This window comes from Loxodonta africana, chromosome 10 (genome assembly GCF_030014295.1).
Source record: "Loxodonta africana isolate mLoxAfr1 chromosome 10, mLoxAfr1.hap2, whole genome shotgun sequence".
NCBI lineage: Eukaryota > Metazoa > Chordata > Mammalia > Proboscidea > Elephantidae > Loxodonta > Loxodonta africana.
In genome coordinates this window covers 21,668,341-21,682,712 of record NC_087351.1, presented here as the reverse complement: position 1 = coordinate 21,682,712, position 14,372 = coordinate 21,668,341, and the positions used below count along the sequence as shown (strand labels likewise).

Here is a 14,372-nt window from a genome sequence, read left to right as displayed (position 1 = left end):
TTGACAGAAATGGGTTTGATTTTTATTATTATTCATCTTTGTATTCTCATCATCTAGCACAGGCTCTGGTAGGCACATAATCTGCGTTTATTAAATGTGTCTTGATACATGAACAGAGACACAGGGAACAAGATGGACGGTGATATTTATAATCTATGCATCACTGCTGAAGACTCAGCTTAGGCAAATGTCAAAAACAAGGCAGCATTACATATTCGCAAATGAGGAATCAAGACCTTGTGTGCAGTTTGATTGTAGAAGGTAATTATTTTGTTAACGTAAAGGATGTTGTGGACAAGCTTGACGCTATCAGTCTATATAAACACTGCTGAAGGCTTGTGAGCCCAAGCTTAGAAAAGCAAAACATACTCAATTCACACTTCCACGTGAAGATCAAGCAAATCATGCTTTATGGCTAGGCGGTAATGGGAAAATAAACTAAGGAAACTTCAGTTTAAACAAACACATGATTACAGATAATAAAGGCTACGTAAACACTGTTTCTGACCATTGATCTCTAATAGTGTCTCCTTTTGCATAGAGTTCTAAATTCCAGTCTTAGCTCTGATGTAGACAATGAATGGGAACGACAGAGGAAAATCATTATTTACAGAAGGTAAGAATAAAGTATAGATATTGGGCTCTTATTGAAGGTCTAGAAGTGTGTGGAACCTGGTGAAAGACATCTGGAAAGGCTTTCAAAAAGAGGAGGAAAATTGGAAAGAGACAAGTCCCCATATCTCTCCTGCTCCTCACATTACCAAGCGGGCATTCCACCCTCACTCTGACTTTTTTTAGGCAGCCCTCTTGCTTCATTTTGCTCATTTCCAACAAGTTTAAACTTTACCAGTAGCCTTGAAAATGACTCCACAAACCAGCCTAACAGACCTGCTTACGAAGAGAAATAGAATAATGCATATTAAAAACCAGTTGCTGCCAAGTCAATTCTCACTCATGGCAACCCCAAGTGTGTCAGAGTAGAACTGTGCTCCATAGGGTTTTCAATGGCTAATTTTTTGGAATTAGATCACCAGACCTTTGGGTAGTAGCAGATTTCCAAGGTGCCTTTGCGTGAACTCGAATCTCCAACCTTTTGGTTAGCAGCCAAGTACGTTAATCATTTGTACCACCTGGGGGCTCCAATGCGTATTAGAAAAAGTAAAACTAACTTAGGTGGTGGTGTTCCTTTGTTGTTTTGAGATGGGAAACTTGTGCGTGTCGAAGGCAGAGTGAACTGACTCAGTGCAATGTTGATGCAAGATGCCCAGAAAATGAAAGTGGTCATTAATGAGGAGGGACATCTTGCTCTAAAACATCACAAATAGAAGACAGGTAGTTTAGGCTTGAGACTTCAATATTCTCAGCAAAATAGGAAGCAAGGTCATCTGCCAGTCATGAGCTGAAAAGGGACAGAGAGCTTTGGCAGGGCTTATGTAGTTTGGAGTATCTGCTCATCTACTTATTCATCCGCTCATTCCAGAGATGTATTGAACACTTACTATTATCTGTGAATTAACACTCCAAAGTATTTTCCCACTTTGCCCACATAGCTTCACCATGTGGAACAGAGATATATCCCCATGCAATTTTGATCTTCTTTGGCTCATTCTTCCCACATGTTAGAATCTTATTGAATCCCAACTCTGTCAACCAGTGCTATCCCTTTCAACTTCATGTTATCCTCTGAGAACCTAATAAGTACCTGCTCTATGTTTTTATTATAAACATGGGTAAAATGTGGAGTTAGATAGCGCTAAGACATGCGGATAAAACATGATACCGCCCTCCTTGTGGACGTAGACTCTGTTGACAAACTCCCTTTTGGTGGTGTTCTATCACTTGGGCTGTATCTCTCCACCTTTCCCAATAGGAGATCATGAGAGTTCTTGTCAAATACTTTGGTGAAGTACAAGTGCACCGTGCTCACTTCATTCCCTCGTCAAGCTGGCAAGTAAATTAATAACTTCGGCAAATAAAAGAACACAATTAGATTGACAAGATTTGTTTTTAGCAAACCTATGCCAAATGGTCATAATTTCTCTTTCCAAGTGTTAAGCGTTGATAAACAACCCTTCAAACGACAGCCATAGATTCTTGCCTAGGACAGAGAGCAAGGTCAGTACTACACATTTTGCAAGTTTTCTTCTCTTTTTGTAAAGTAGAATTATGTCTGTTTCTAAACTTCTGGTATTTCTTTCCTTGATTCTGCAGCGATCACCTCCCTTGGTCTAGAGATCAAATTTGCAAATTTTCTCAGTAACCTTTTTAAAAAAATCATAGTTTTGGATAAAATCCGGTAAGAGTTACATGAGACACTGGTGAGACTTTAGACTATGTTATGATACAGGCTGTGGAGTAGACCAGAGTAGAAGCCTCTGGAGACTGTAGCTGATGAGGTTGGTCCAGATTGCTGTCTAGATGCCCAAGAGTGGTTTGGAATGGCAATGACTTGAAGTGCCTCTTGGCCAGGGATTTCTGAAAAATCAGCTTCTAAATAATTTTTCTTCAGTCCCTCACCCATATTGCTCATCTCTGCCATCAGTACCTTCAGCACGCCAGAGTGTAAAATCTACTGGGAATTAAGATTGGACTTACCCACTTGCCCAGGCCTGGATAGTCATGCTCCGGATCAAAGAGATGCTGCCGCAACTGGAATTCTCGACTGAACTCAGCTGTGTCAGGGGTGTTTTCTAGACATCCATCATCATCTACTGCAAACAGCCAAAGGTTTTTGAGGAATGGCCAGGGCATTTATCTTTATCATAAGAGTTAATTTATTTAAAGAAACTAGACACCCAAAAGTCAGACTCCATTCATATCACCTGCTCTCACTGACTTTCTCTCTGGATCTGGCCTCCTTGTTGGATGGGACTGCTCATCCCAACCTCTCACTTCTCCTCCTACCTGTGGCAGATGCCGGCTGGCTGTTTACCAAACCCATTTCCCCTTCCTCCTCAACACACAGCTAGACTAATTTCCCAGCCTTGCTTTGCAATGAGGTGGCGTCATATGTCTGAGTTTGGGCCAATAAAAAGTGGTCAGAAGTGATGTACTTGATTTCCAGACCTGGCCCATAAAAACTTCCCCGTGATCCTCTACTGCCCACCCTCTGGCCCCATCTGCTGGTCTGCTTGCTTAATGTTGCTGACCAGGGCAACTGCGGAAGCCAAGTGTGGAGATGGCAGCCTGGGTTCCTGTAGGATCTGAACCTTCCACCCCCACCTCACCCACCTCTGGCAGGACTTCACACAAGTGAGAAATATACTTCCCCTGTGTTAAGCCACTAAGTTTTTTTTGTCTGTTTTAACATCAAATATTTCTTTCCAGCCTACATGTCTCACTGTTTTCTCTTGGGTGTTGTGAGCTCTTTAGAAACAACTTCAGCTTGTCAGAGAAAGTACATTATACAACAAGTACAATAACAATCACTAGGCAGTACTTGACATTGTGTGTTATAGTGGTAATGGGGTAAACTTTGGAGTCAGACAGACCAGGGCTCAAGGCTCAAATCCCAGCTTGTAAGTAATAGATAGGCTTCATTCCTTGGGAAAGTTAACTTAGCCTCTCCATGTCCATTTCTTCACCAGTGAAACGGGAATAATAAAAAAAACTTACCTTACAGGGCTGTTGTGAACATTAGAAGTGATCATACACAGAGCACTTAGCACATAGTAGGGTCTCAACATGTTGTAGCTTATTTCTGGCTCCCTTTAAATGCCAGTTTGTACTAGGACTGGTCTTTGAAATAAAACATGCTCTCCACTGAAATCCAAGAAAGAAGTTTATCCCTTTTGGCTGCTGCTTTTTTCTAAGCCCTACAGTTACTAGGCACAATGCTTTAGAGATGAGTCATTTTCTCCATCTCTATTGTGTCTTGTTGTTGTTGTTGTGTGCTGTGAGTCTATTCCGACTCATAGTGACCCCACAGGACAGAGTAGAACTGCCCCACAGGGCTTCCTAGGCTGTAATCATTAAAGAAGTAGGCTGCCACATCTTTCTCCCTCAGAGCAGCTGGTGAGCTCAAACTGCCAACCTTTTGGTTCACAGCTGAGCGCTTTAATAATCACTGCACCAAAGGGGTTTCTTAGGTTAAGATTATTACAGCTTATTTGGAAAAAGGTAACCTCAGAAGATCAGTAATGACCCCAGATTGAGAGCTCAACTAGTTAAAAAAAAAAAAAAATTCCATAGCCTCATTTTCAGTTGTCTCTGTTTTATTTGCTAGGAGTTTTACTCGTGTATCAGGGCCCTAGTTCTGCTAATAACATGCCTGTGCCTTAGTCTCCTGTCAGTAAAATGAAATAATTAGACAACAGCGGAAAAAAAAACAAAAAAAGAGGTGGGGGAGTGTGAATTTCATCCAGGGCTAGGGGAAGGAAATAGCTCCCTTTTCAAAAAGGTAACAAGGCATCAAAATAAATCCTGAAAAGGGTCTATCTACAGTTGACCAGGTAGTCTAGTCTCTTGAGACAGTTCAAAGACTTCGAGCAGCAACTTTAAACATCCACAGTCTCTCAGCTCTTAGCCCTAAGTACAAAGCTAGTGTGGAAGTCACTAGCATTTTGAACAAATCCCTAATGTGGCTTTAAAGTGTGTCCCCACTTTCACTGAGCTATTTAAGTTCTTCATCTACAGCAATTAACATGTAGAAAAGGAAAACCCAACGGAGAGAGTTCAGGGACAGCCTGCATATGGCAGCTTTACAATAGTTGCTTAATTGCTTCTCAAGTGCTTTCGAGTGGGCCCAGACTGAGATGTAGAGATAAAGCCCTGCTCAAGTAATTTCTTATAAATTTACTAAATTTAGCAAGTGATTTCCTTTTCAGAATGCAAACTGTGGTAGAACAAAGATTGAGAAATATGTTAGCTTAATGGAAGAATACCAAAGGAAATGGCAGACAACACGTGAGAAAACAGGACCCCAGGGCTGGGATTTTATCCAACTACATCAGCCATCTTGATTGCTCTCCCAGCATCCCCTAAGTGCACAGTATGTAGTGTATGATTACATAGTAATCTGTTTGAGATATATAGATATGTTTCTTGTTTTTACATGGTATGTTGACCTCAGGTTGACTCTGGCTCATGGCAACTCCCTATGTGTCAGCAGAGAAGGATTATCCAACAGGAAAAGGTAAACACATTTTTTCACCACAACGAAGATTCCGCTTCTAGGTATGGCTGGTAGCTTGTCTCTCTCCCAACCCTACGGCACCTTCCTACAGTATCAAAGCCTTTTTTCAAATTTATAATCTCTGAAAAGGGCAAATGACCCAGTAAGCAACGTGAGCACGGGCTTACTTGTATTTACTAATCTGTACTGAACAATTTCACATGGGCTCCACCACATCAGAAATCTTTGATGTGGTGAAACTCATGTGGAATTGCTCACTACGGACGATCTGGTAAACAAGTTAAGCTCAGTGCTTACCTTGCCTATTGGGTAATCTGTCCTTGTGTGTCACAGTAGAACTCTGTACCATAGGGTTTTCAACGGCTAATTTTCCTAAAGTAAATGGCTAAGGCTGTCTTCCAAGGTGCCTCTGTGTGGACTTGAACTTCCAGCCTTTGGGTAAGCAGCCTAGTATCTAACCATCTGCAAAACCCAGGGATAGGTGTGGGGTAAGGCCTGAGAACATGCATTTCCCCGTTCCTAAATGATGCCGATACCGCTGGTCCTGGGACCACACTTTAAGAACCATCGTAGTACGCTGTGTCTAATCAATTTAACCAGGTCCCCAAGGAAACTGTTGCTCTTTAGACTCTGAGCAGTTCTTTCCTCTTACTCATTCAAAAGCCTACAATCAAGTATGTAAGATGTGGCTGAAGTGATGGAGCTGCACAGTGATTTACATTTTCCTACAGCCCTGTGCCAGCAGTCCCTCTTGGCTTGGCCACGTCCGACAATTTTGGTTGTTCTGTCCCAAGAAGGAGGCTCTAGGACCCACGGAAAATACAGGCCCTACCTTAAACTATAGGAGGAACACTGTCTTTCAGAGAGAGCCTACACTGTGTTCAAGAAAAACTGAGGGGCCAGGACTGTTGCAAATGGCAGAGTAAGGCAGTACGTCATGATGGTTGAACGCAGGGTCCTGAATCACACAGACCTGGGTTTGAGTCTTGGCCCAGCTCACTGATACGTGGATAGCCTTGGGCAAGTTACTCTCCAAGCTTCAGTTTCCTTATTATACGTAAAATGGGGGTGATAAATACCAACTTGTATTATTATTGGGCTTGGGGGAAAAGATTACTCTGGTGCTAGAAGTTAACACAAGCTCAACAGAACCAAAAAGAAACCCTCGCCCATTGCCATTGAGTCAATTCAGACTCATAGTGACCCTATAGGACAGAGTAGAACTGTTCCATAGGGTTTCCAAGGCTGTAATCTTTATAGAAGTAGACTACCACATCTTCCTCCTGAGGAGCCACTGGTGGGTTTGAACAGCTGGCCTTGTGGTTAGCAGCCAAGCACTTAACCACTGCAACACCAGGGCCCCTTAGCCAAGCAGAAAAAAGAAAACAGAAATCCATTGCCGTCGAGTCGATTTCAACTCATAGCAACCCTATAAGACAGATTAGAACTGCCCCATAGGGTTTCCAAGGAGCCATTGGTAGATTTGAACTACCAACCTTGTCGTTAGCAGCTGTAACTCTTAACCACTGCTCCATTATTTACTAGTGGCAAAGGAACTTTAGCTAATTATAATCAGGATGAAATTTATTCAGTGTGATAGGTACTGTACTAAGTCCTTTACATGGATAGTTTCATTTAATTCCCGTAACGATCCCCATTTTGCAAATGAGAAACCCCAAGTACAATGGTTCAAGGTCACATAACTTGATGTTGGGTTTGAATCCAGGTAGTCTGAGTCTGGAACTCTAATGGCTCAGTGGTTAGGAGCTCAGCTGCTAACCAAAAGGTCAGCAGTTTGAATTCACCAGCTGCTCCTTGGAAACTATGGAGCAGTTCTACTCTGTCCTATAGAGTTGCTATGAGTCGGAATTGACTCGACTGCAATGGGTTTGGTTTTTTGGTTTTTAGTCTGAGTCTAGAGACACTACTCTCACCCATCAAGGTAAGCTGCTGAAAGCCCAACATAAGTGTAGCCCACCTACCATCCACTTTGGTATCAGGGGTAAGAAGGGGAGAAAATGAGAGGGACACATGAGTACAGGCAGTCCCTGGGTTACCACGAAATCCATTCCTAACTGTGTCTTTAAGTCAAATTTGTAGGTAAGTCGGAACAGGTCCATCCAGTTCTTATTTAGCCTTACTTTAGTGCAAGAAAAGGCTTGAAGACTTAAAGGCTTGAAGACTTTTCAATAAGTTAAAAGCTGCTGATGCAGTAAGTGAAGGTAATCATGATCAAGGCTTTGTTGTGAGTAGGAGTTGGCTCAATCCTTTCAAAGTGAGGGCGAATTTACATAACATTAAAGGGCAAGTAGGAGTTACGTTAGTAACCCCAGGAGTGCCTATAGTATGGAAAGTTTCAACCTTCTTCTTAACCAATCTCTTACCTCTCTGGACCCCCTCTCTCCCATGCCACCCCCCTTCAAATAAACATTTTAAGCAGGTAGAAACTGGATGTGACAGAGTTGAAATGTTGATTGTTAAGAGAAGTGAGGAAAATAAAAGGACATGGATAACGTAAGACTAAATAACTGCTTCCAAAGGCAACAGCTGTATTGCAGAAGAGTTGGAAAAAAAAAAAAAAATCTTCTCCCTTTTTATTAAAAAAGTAGCAAATGCAAAACAAGAGCATCAATTCCAAAAGAGGGAAAGAGATGGAAGGTAAAACCTTGGCAAGTGAGTCCAACATGGGTTTATCTGAACACCAGAACTCACACAAGGGCTCTGGAATGAATTTCCCTTTCTCATCCACTTGCAAATACATAGGAGCTCATCCGAATAGAAATTATACTTCTTGGAATATTAGTAGCTGATGCTGGAATTTCTAATTTCCTCCCAAACCTCTATCTTCCGTGGGAACCCAAGGGCTTGTCCATTACCTGTTTTTCCAACGGGACAGGGATTTGGAGGATCTGGGTAGCCCTGATCCTCACTGAAGTCCTTAGGAATGTTGTCACCAGTCAACTCCGCCACGATGTTGGGAATGTTGCCAAAAGGGCCCAAGTGCTGCAGACCTTCATGAGCGCCACCTGCCAGGAAATCAGAAGTAGTTCATTTCACTTAAATTCACTTAAGCTCATGTTTATTCAGACACACCATAAAGGCAAAGCATCTTCTTCTATGCTGTGGAGAGAGGAAAAATGAATGGAACAGACCCTGCCCTCCAAGGATTAAAAAATTTAGTTGGAGAAACAGAAACATACTGTACATATATTTCCACACAAGGCAAATTGTATACATGCTATAATAGACAGGAGACTCTGGTCGTGTAGTGGTTCAGTTCTACGGCTGCTAACCAAAAGGTCAGCAGTTCGAATCCACCAGGCGCTCCTTGGAAACTCTATGGGGCAGTTCTACTCTGTCCTATAGGGTCGCTATGAGTCGGAATCGACTCGATGGCAATGGGTTTGGTTTGGTTATAATAGACAAGTTAACACTGCATTATGGAGGCATAGGAATGGGAGTTTCAGTTGGCTGTGGCATGGGGAAGGCTTCTTGGATGAGCTGGAACTTGAACTGCATAGTCACAGATAGGTAGGCTGTGGAAACTGGACATAAAGTTGGGGATGGGCACTAGAAAGGCAGGTAACTGCCATCCAGACACAAGAACAGGCCGAAATAAAACAACAAAAGTGATAAAGAAAATAATACACCTGATATCTCGCCATTCTAGCTCAACCACTTGAAATCTGGTGAGTTCCTTCAATCCTTTCTTCTTGGCATGTCTTTTCACATATACAGTTTTATTCTGTTTTTCACTTAACACTAAAGCATTAGCATCTTTCCATGTGGCTGCATGTTCTGTATTCCCATAATGATAAATGGCTATGCCGTGGTGGTGCAGTGGTTAAGAGCTCAGGCTGCTAACCAAAAGGATTGCAGTTTGAATCTACCAGCTACTACTTGTAAACCCTTACAGGGCGGTTCTACTCTGTCCTATAGGGTCACTGTGAGTCTGAATCAACTCGACAGCAAGGACAATGGGTTTATGCATTTTTTTATCTAGTGGTTTTCTATCCATTTTTTTTTTTCCATAACATATTAACCATTCCCCTATTGTGGGACATTTTGTGTTTCCCAATTTGCTCTAAGGCATTTAATTTTTTCCATATTTTGGATTGGTTTTCCTCAGAATAGATTCCCAGAAGTGAAATTACTGGGTCAAAGGCTATAAACATTTTTATGGCTCTTAATATTATATTGCCAAATTGCTTTCCAAAAAGCTTACGCCAATTTATAAAATTTCAACAACAAAATATGAGAATACCACTTTTACATCTTCGCCAGCACTGGGTTTTGTTTAAAACTTTTTTTTTTTTTTTAATATTCTTTCCTAATTTAAGAGGCTTTAAAATTTAGTTTTATTTTGAATGTCTTTGATTACCAGCTTGGTCAAATATTTTTCCATGTGCTTATTTTCTAGTTTTCATTCCTTTTTTTGTGAATTGTCTTCATGCTTTTGGAATTTCAGTGTTTCTCTTATCAATTTGAAGGCATGTTTTACATGATAAAGATATTAGGCCTCCTTTGGCTGTCACATTTTCTGCAAATATTTTAGTATGTTGTCTGAATTCTGGTTATGATTATATTTTGCTAACATAAGTTTTTAATATTTATGTAGTCAAATTTGTTATTGTTATTTGCCCTTGTGATTTCTTCTCGTCCTTCTTAGCTTACAAAGTTTTTGTCCCTTCAGCAGTACAATCAACATTTGGATATTTCTGTTAGTTTTACTTTTTTTAGACTAACTCTTTAAACCATATGCTACTTGCTTTGTTGTTGTTAACTGCTGCTGAGTTGATGTCAACTCATGGTGACCTTATGTACAACAGAAAGAAATGTTGCTGGCCCTGGGTCATGCTCACATTCTCCGTCATGTTCGAGTCCATCATTGCAGCTGTTGTGCCAATCCATCTCACCAAGGGTCTCCTTAGCCCTCACTAGCCCTCTACTACACCAAACACGATGTCCTCCTCCAGTGAATGGTCCCTCCTGATACAAGTTGGACAATGTTCTGTTGGGATCAACAAGGTTTTCATTGGCTAATTTTTGGAAGTAGATCTCCAGTCTTAGTCTGGAAGCCCTGCTGAAACCTGTCCACCATGAGTAACCCTGCTGGTATTTGAAATATTGATGGCATAGCTTCCAGCATCACAGTGATACCCAGGCCAACAGAGTATGACAAACTGTCAAATGGGTGATGGCTATTGATGTGGAATAGTTCACCAATAATCCCACTGGCATTTGTTAAATGAGCCTGTCCTTCCCCACTGATTTCATTCCTTCAACAAATATTTCAATCACTCATGCATACCAAAAGCCTCTCTGAGCACCAAGGCAAAGCGGTGAACAAGAACCATTGACGTTGTGTAACTTCTTTTACTTGTATACACAAAAGTGAAACATTTCCTGGAACAGATTCATGTTTATCAACAGTCGGAATCGACTCGACGGCAACAGGTTTTTTTTTTTTTTTTTATTGAGACCCAGAGGCCTCACTCTCACACCTCCCTTAATGCACAGCCACCCTGATTATGGACCTATACACGGAGGCCAAATAAAATCAAAATATGCCTTGGTGTACAAGAAATCAGAACTATTTCAGGCTAAAATGACTCTGTGCTTCCACCTCCATTGGCAAAATGGTCTTGTCAATATTATTGTTATGTGCCATCAAGTCGATGTCTGACTCACGGCAACCCCGTGTGACAGAGTAGAACTGCCCCATAGGGTTTTCTAGGCTGTAATCTTTATGCAGAGGAGCCCTGGTGGTGTACTGGTTGAAGGACTTGGCTGCAATGCAAAAGGTCGGTGGTTCGAATCCACCAGCCACTCCACAGGAGAAAGATGTGGCAGCCTGCTTCTGTAAAGATTTACAGCCTTGGAAACCCTATGGGGCAGTTCTACTCTGTTTTATAGGGTTGCTATGAGTCGGAATTGACTTGATGGCAGTGGATTCTTGGTTTTGGAATCTTTACACAGAGCTACTGGGTGAGTCAAACCTCCAAGCTTTCGGTTAGCATCCAAGCACTTAACCAAGCACCACTAAGGCTCCTTGGTCTTGCCAATAGGGCCATATTATTTTAAGTCTAGTCGGATGAGGCTCCTGTCTTGCCTGGATGGGTACTGCCAATGTGTGCCTCTGAGGCTTGCTTTTTTTTTTGTTTGTTAAACCAGCTTCCCTTTGGATTGACTTTTTTTTTTTTTTTTACCTCAGGCAATGTCAATATACTCAGTAGGATCATGGCTAGATCTTAATATCCTGGGAATCATATTATCTCTTTGAGGTGACTTTACATTATTCTGTCTTCATTTATGTATCTGATGAAAGTTTAGCCTTAAAAAGACAACCTTATTCCCTTTAATTCCAAATTCCTACAGCCCCCAAATGTAGATGCTACCAAGTGGCTGAGTTGCTTTGCTTATATATTTATATTGTATTTTATTGTTTTGTGAAGAGAGAGGATAGACTGAAAAATGTCTGCATTTTAAAAATGGCATTTCTTTTGTGCTCTGCCGTATGATTATTTTTGTAATTTTTCCATGTGAATATTTAAAATAAGATGTATTTTTATATAGCCCACAAACTTCTAAATGTAGCTAACTATCCTACATTAGCTTTGTTGTTTTATGTCCTTATTCATATTTTATGCATTTGAATTCTCAGTCTGATGGTTATATGTTAAAATGCACTAAAAAGCTAAACTCATTGCTGTCAAGTTGATTCCAACCCGAAGCAACTGTATAGGACAGAGGAGAACTGCCCCGTAGGGTTTCCAAGGCTGAAATTCTTACAGAAGCAGACTGCTTCATCTTTCTCCTACGGAGCAGCTGGTGGGTTCAAACTGCTGACCTCTTGGTTAGAGCTAAGCACTTAACAACTATACCACCAGCACTCCTTAAAATCTGTTACTACCAACAAATGTCTGTATGTCTCTAATTTGTTTTTGCTTTACTCCTTGCTATGCTATGCTGTATGCTGTGCTATTTGGCATGTCCAAAGGTATAAATTCTTCATTTTTAATTGTATCATTAATTGGCTGTTAAGTAACATAAATTGGTGGGTAAGTAACATAAATAAACTGAAAAATCAAATTTTGATTCATATTTCTTCCATTAGCATTGCCACTTCCATTCCTTTGATTTGTGTTTGATTGGCAAATCCTTGATCATCCTTTCACTTTTAACCTTTCTGCATATTTCTGATAGTTTGTCCAATTCATACTGGGGTGGCTGCTTCCAGAGACATTCTGGGGATTCACATTTAGTACTCCACATTAACCCAAGACTGGGAAAGGTAAGACAGGTTTATCAATACATTTGATGCTGATATATTTGAAGCTCAGTACAGTCTTGGCACTTTGGCCACCACTGTGCTTGCTATAGGGCATGCTCTCTGGTGTGTCAATACATGTCTCAACTTTTGAAAGTTGTGCCAGGAATTATCCAACTTGGCTCAAGGGAGAATGCATGTGTTAACGCTCCATTAGTAATTAATGAAGGAAGCAAACACAGTTTCCCTTACAGAAGCCCTGCCAAGGCTCTATTTACCTCTGTGCACCAGGGCTATTATACTGAACGTAGCACTTGTTCGGAAGCAACAGATGTTTAGCACCAGGTAGCTCCATTATAACACAGACTCCTTGAAAACCACTTTTACTGACATCAAATTAAGAAATGCTCATTGTGGAAAACATGTAGAAGTAAAAAATGCTATCTTTTGCTCTCCAGGAGCTTGTAACTACATACAGATAGTAACTTGAAAATAATATAGCTGAGTAGACAAACAGATGCTAGCTATCTAGTTCATTCTAATGTTTAGCTTATGCTGATCTATTAGACCTAGAGCCAAGTCTACCAAAATGTCCTGGTGATGTGGATGCTATTAGGTCCATTAGTCCCAGTCTCCTTAATCATCTTACATTAACTGCACTAACAAGCAAACACACATTAAAAAATTATCAGTTATTAAGTCAATTAAAAATATTTATTGAGATGGTAGCCATTAGTCACATGTGACTATTGAGAACTTGACACGTCCAAATTGAGCTGGAGCCCCAGTAGTGTGGTAGTTAAGAGTTATGGCTGCTAACCAAAAGGTTGGCAGCTCGAATCCACCAGCCGCTTCTTGGAAACCCTATGGGGCAGTTCTACTTTGTTCTATAGGGTCGCTAGGAGTCAGAATTAACTCGATGGCAATGGGTTTTTTTTTTTAATAAGTTGAAAATACACACTGGGTTTTGAAGATGTGCAAAAAAAAAAACCCTGTAAAATAGCGCATTAACAATTTTTTGTGTCAATTATATGTTAAATGACAATATTTTGGATATCTTGGTTTAAATAAAATGCTACTAAAATTTTGAAAGCATTCATGGGTGAAGTCAGCACAACTTGACCAAGGTAAATACAAACATTAAGAAGCACATGAGAAAAAGAGAGAATTTCAGTAAATGCTATACCATACACAATTTTGGAACAACAGTGAAAACAACCAAAAATATGTGTGTGGTTACATGGAAGGTACAGATGCTTATATAAGTATAGAAAGGCATACTCCAGTAAACGCGTGTGCACATATAGGTGTATCTGTGGGCATATGTATATATACATTTGTGTGTGCTGCATATATAAAAACTCGTTGCCATCGAGTCGATTCCAAACTCATCAAATGAGATACTCCTCTTTGATACACGCAGCCTAAAGTACTCGATTCATTCTCTGGGACAATTAAGACATCTCTGATACTATGGATTCTTTTTTAAAAGGAGAGAGACTGCATCATTATAAATTTTCAGACTTTTGATCACCTTCACATTTCTTCACTGATTCTCTTCCCACCGGGTCAAGGTAGATATACAGATAAATTTTAATTTTACAATGGGAGAGACTGACACACAGGGCATATGAGAGTCAGTTAAAGAATTCATAATAAAAAATTTGACACTTAATGTTTTTCTAAAACCATTCCAAAGATCAAGATAGTCTGTTAGAAAAAAAAAATTTTTTTTAAATACTTATTCAGCACATTCTATATATTAAGATCTGGACCAGGCGCTTGAGGGTCAATGAGGAACCACATAAATGTGGGTTTATAGTGCTCACAGAGATACAAAAGGCAACTAGCACTTACAGTGCAGACAGATGTAATGCACGTATAACGTAGATGGGTACGGCGGACGTCACAGGTGTTACAGAGGGTAAAATGTGAAAGGCAGAGTTCCTGCTCTCAGGGCGATTCACT

At 40.6% G+C, this 14,372-nt stretch overlaps 1 protein-coding gene across 2 annotated transcripts in view; it reads right to left on the bottom strand.

Moving 5' to 3' along the window:
- SCG5 (secretogranin V) overlaps positions 1-14,372 on the bottom strand; it is a 90,527-nt gene that overhangs the window by 9,762 nt on the left and 66,393 nt on the right. The window contains exons 3-4 of one of the 2 annotated variants that reach the window (XM_023558632.2): positions 8,011-8,160; positions 2,596-2,711 (exon numbers count right to left, since the gene is read on the bottom strand). In XM_023558632.2, coding sequence (XP_023414400.1) covers positions 2,596-2,711; positions 8,011-8,160 — 266 coding nt within the window. The remainder of the gene's footprint in view (positions 1-2,595; positions 2,712-8,010; positions 8,161-14,372) is intronic. The other variant, XM_003418639.4, reaches the window with a different exon arrangement.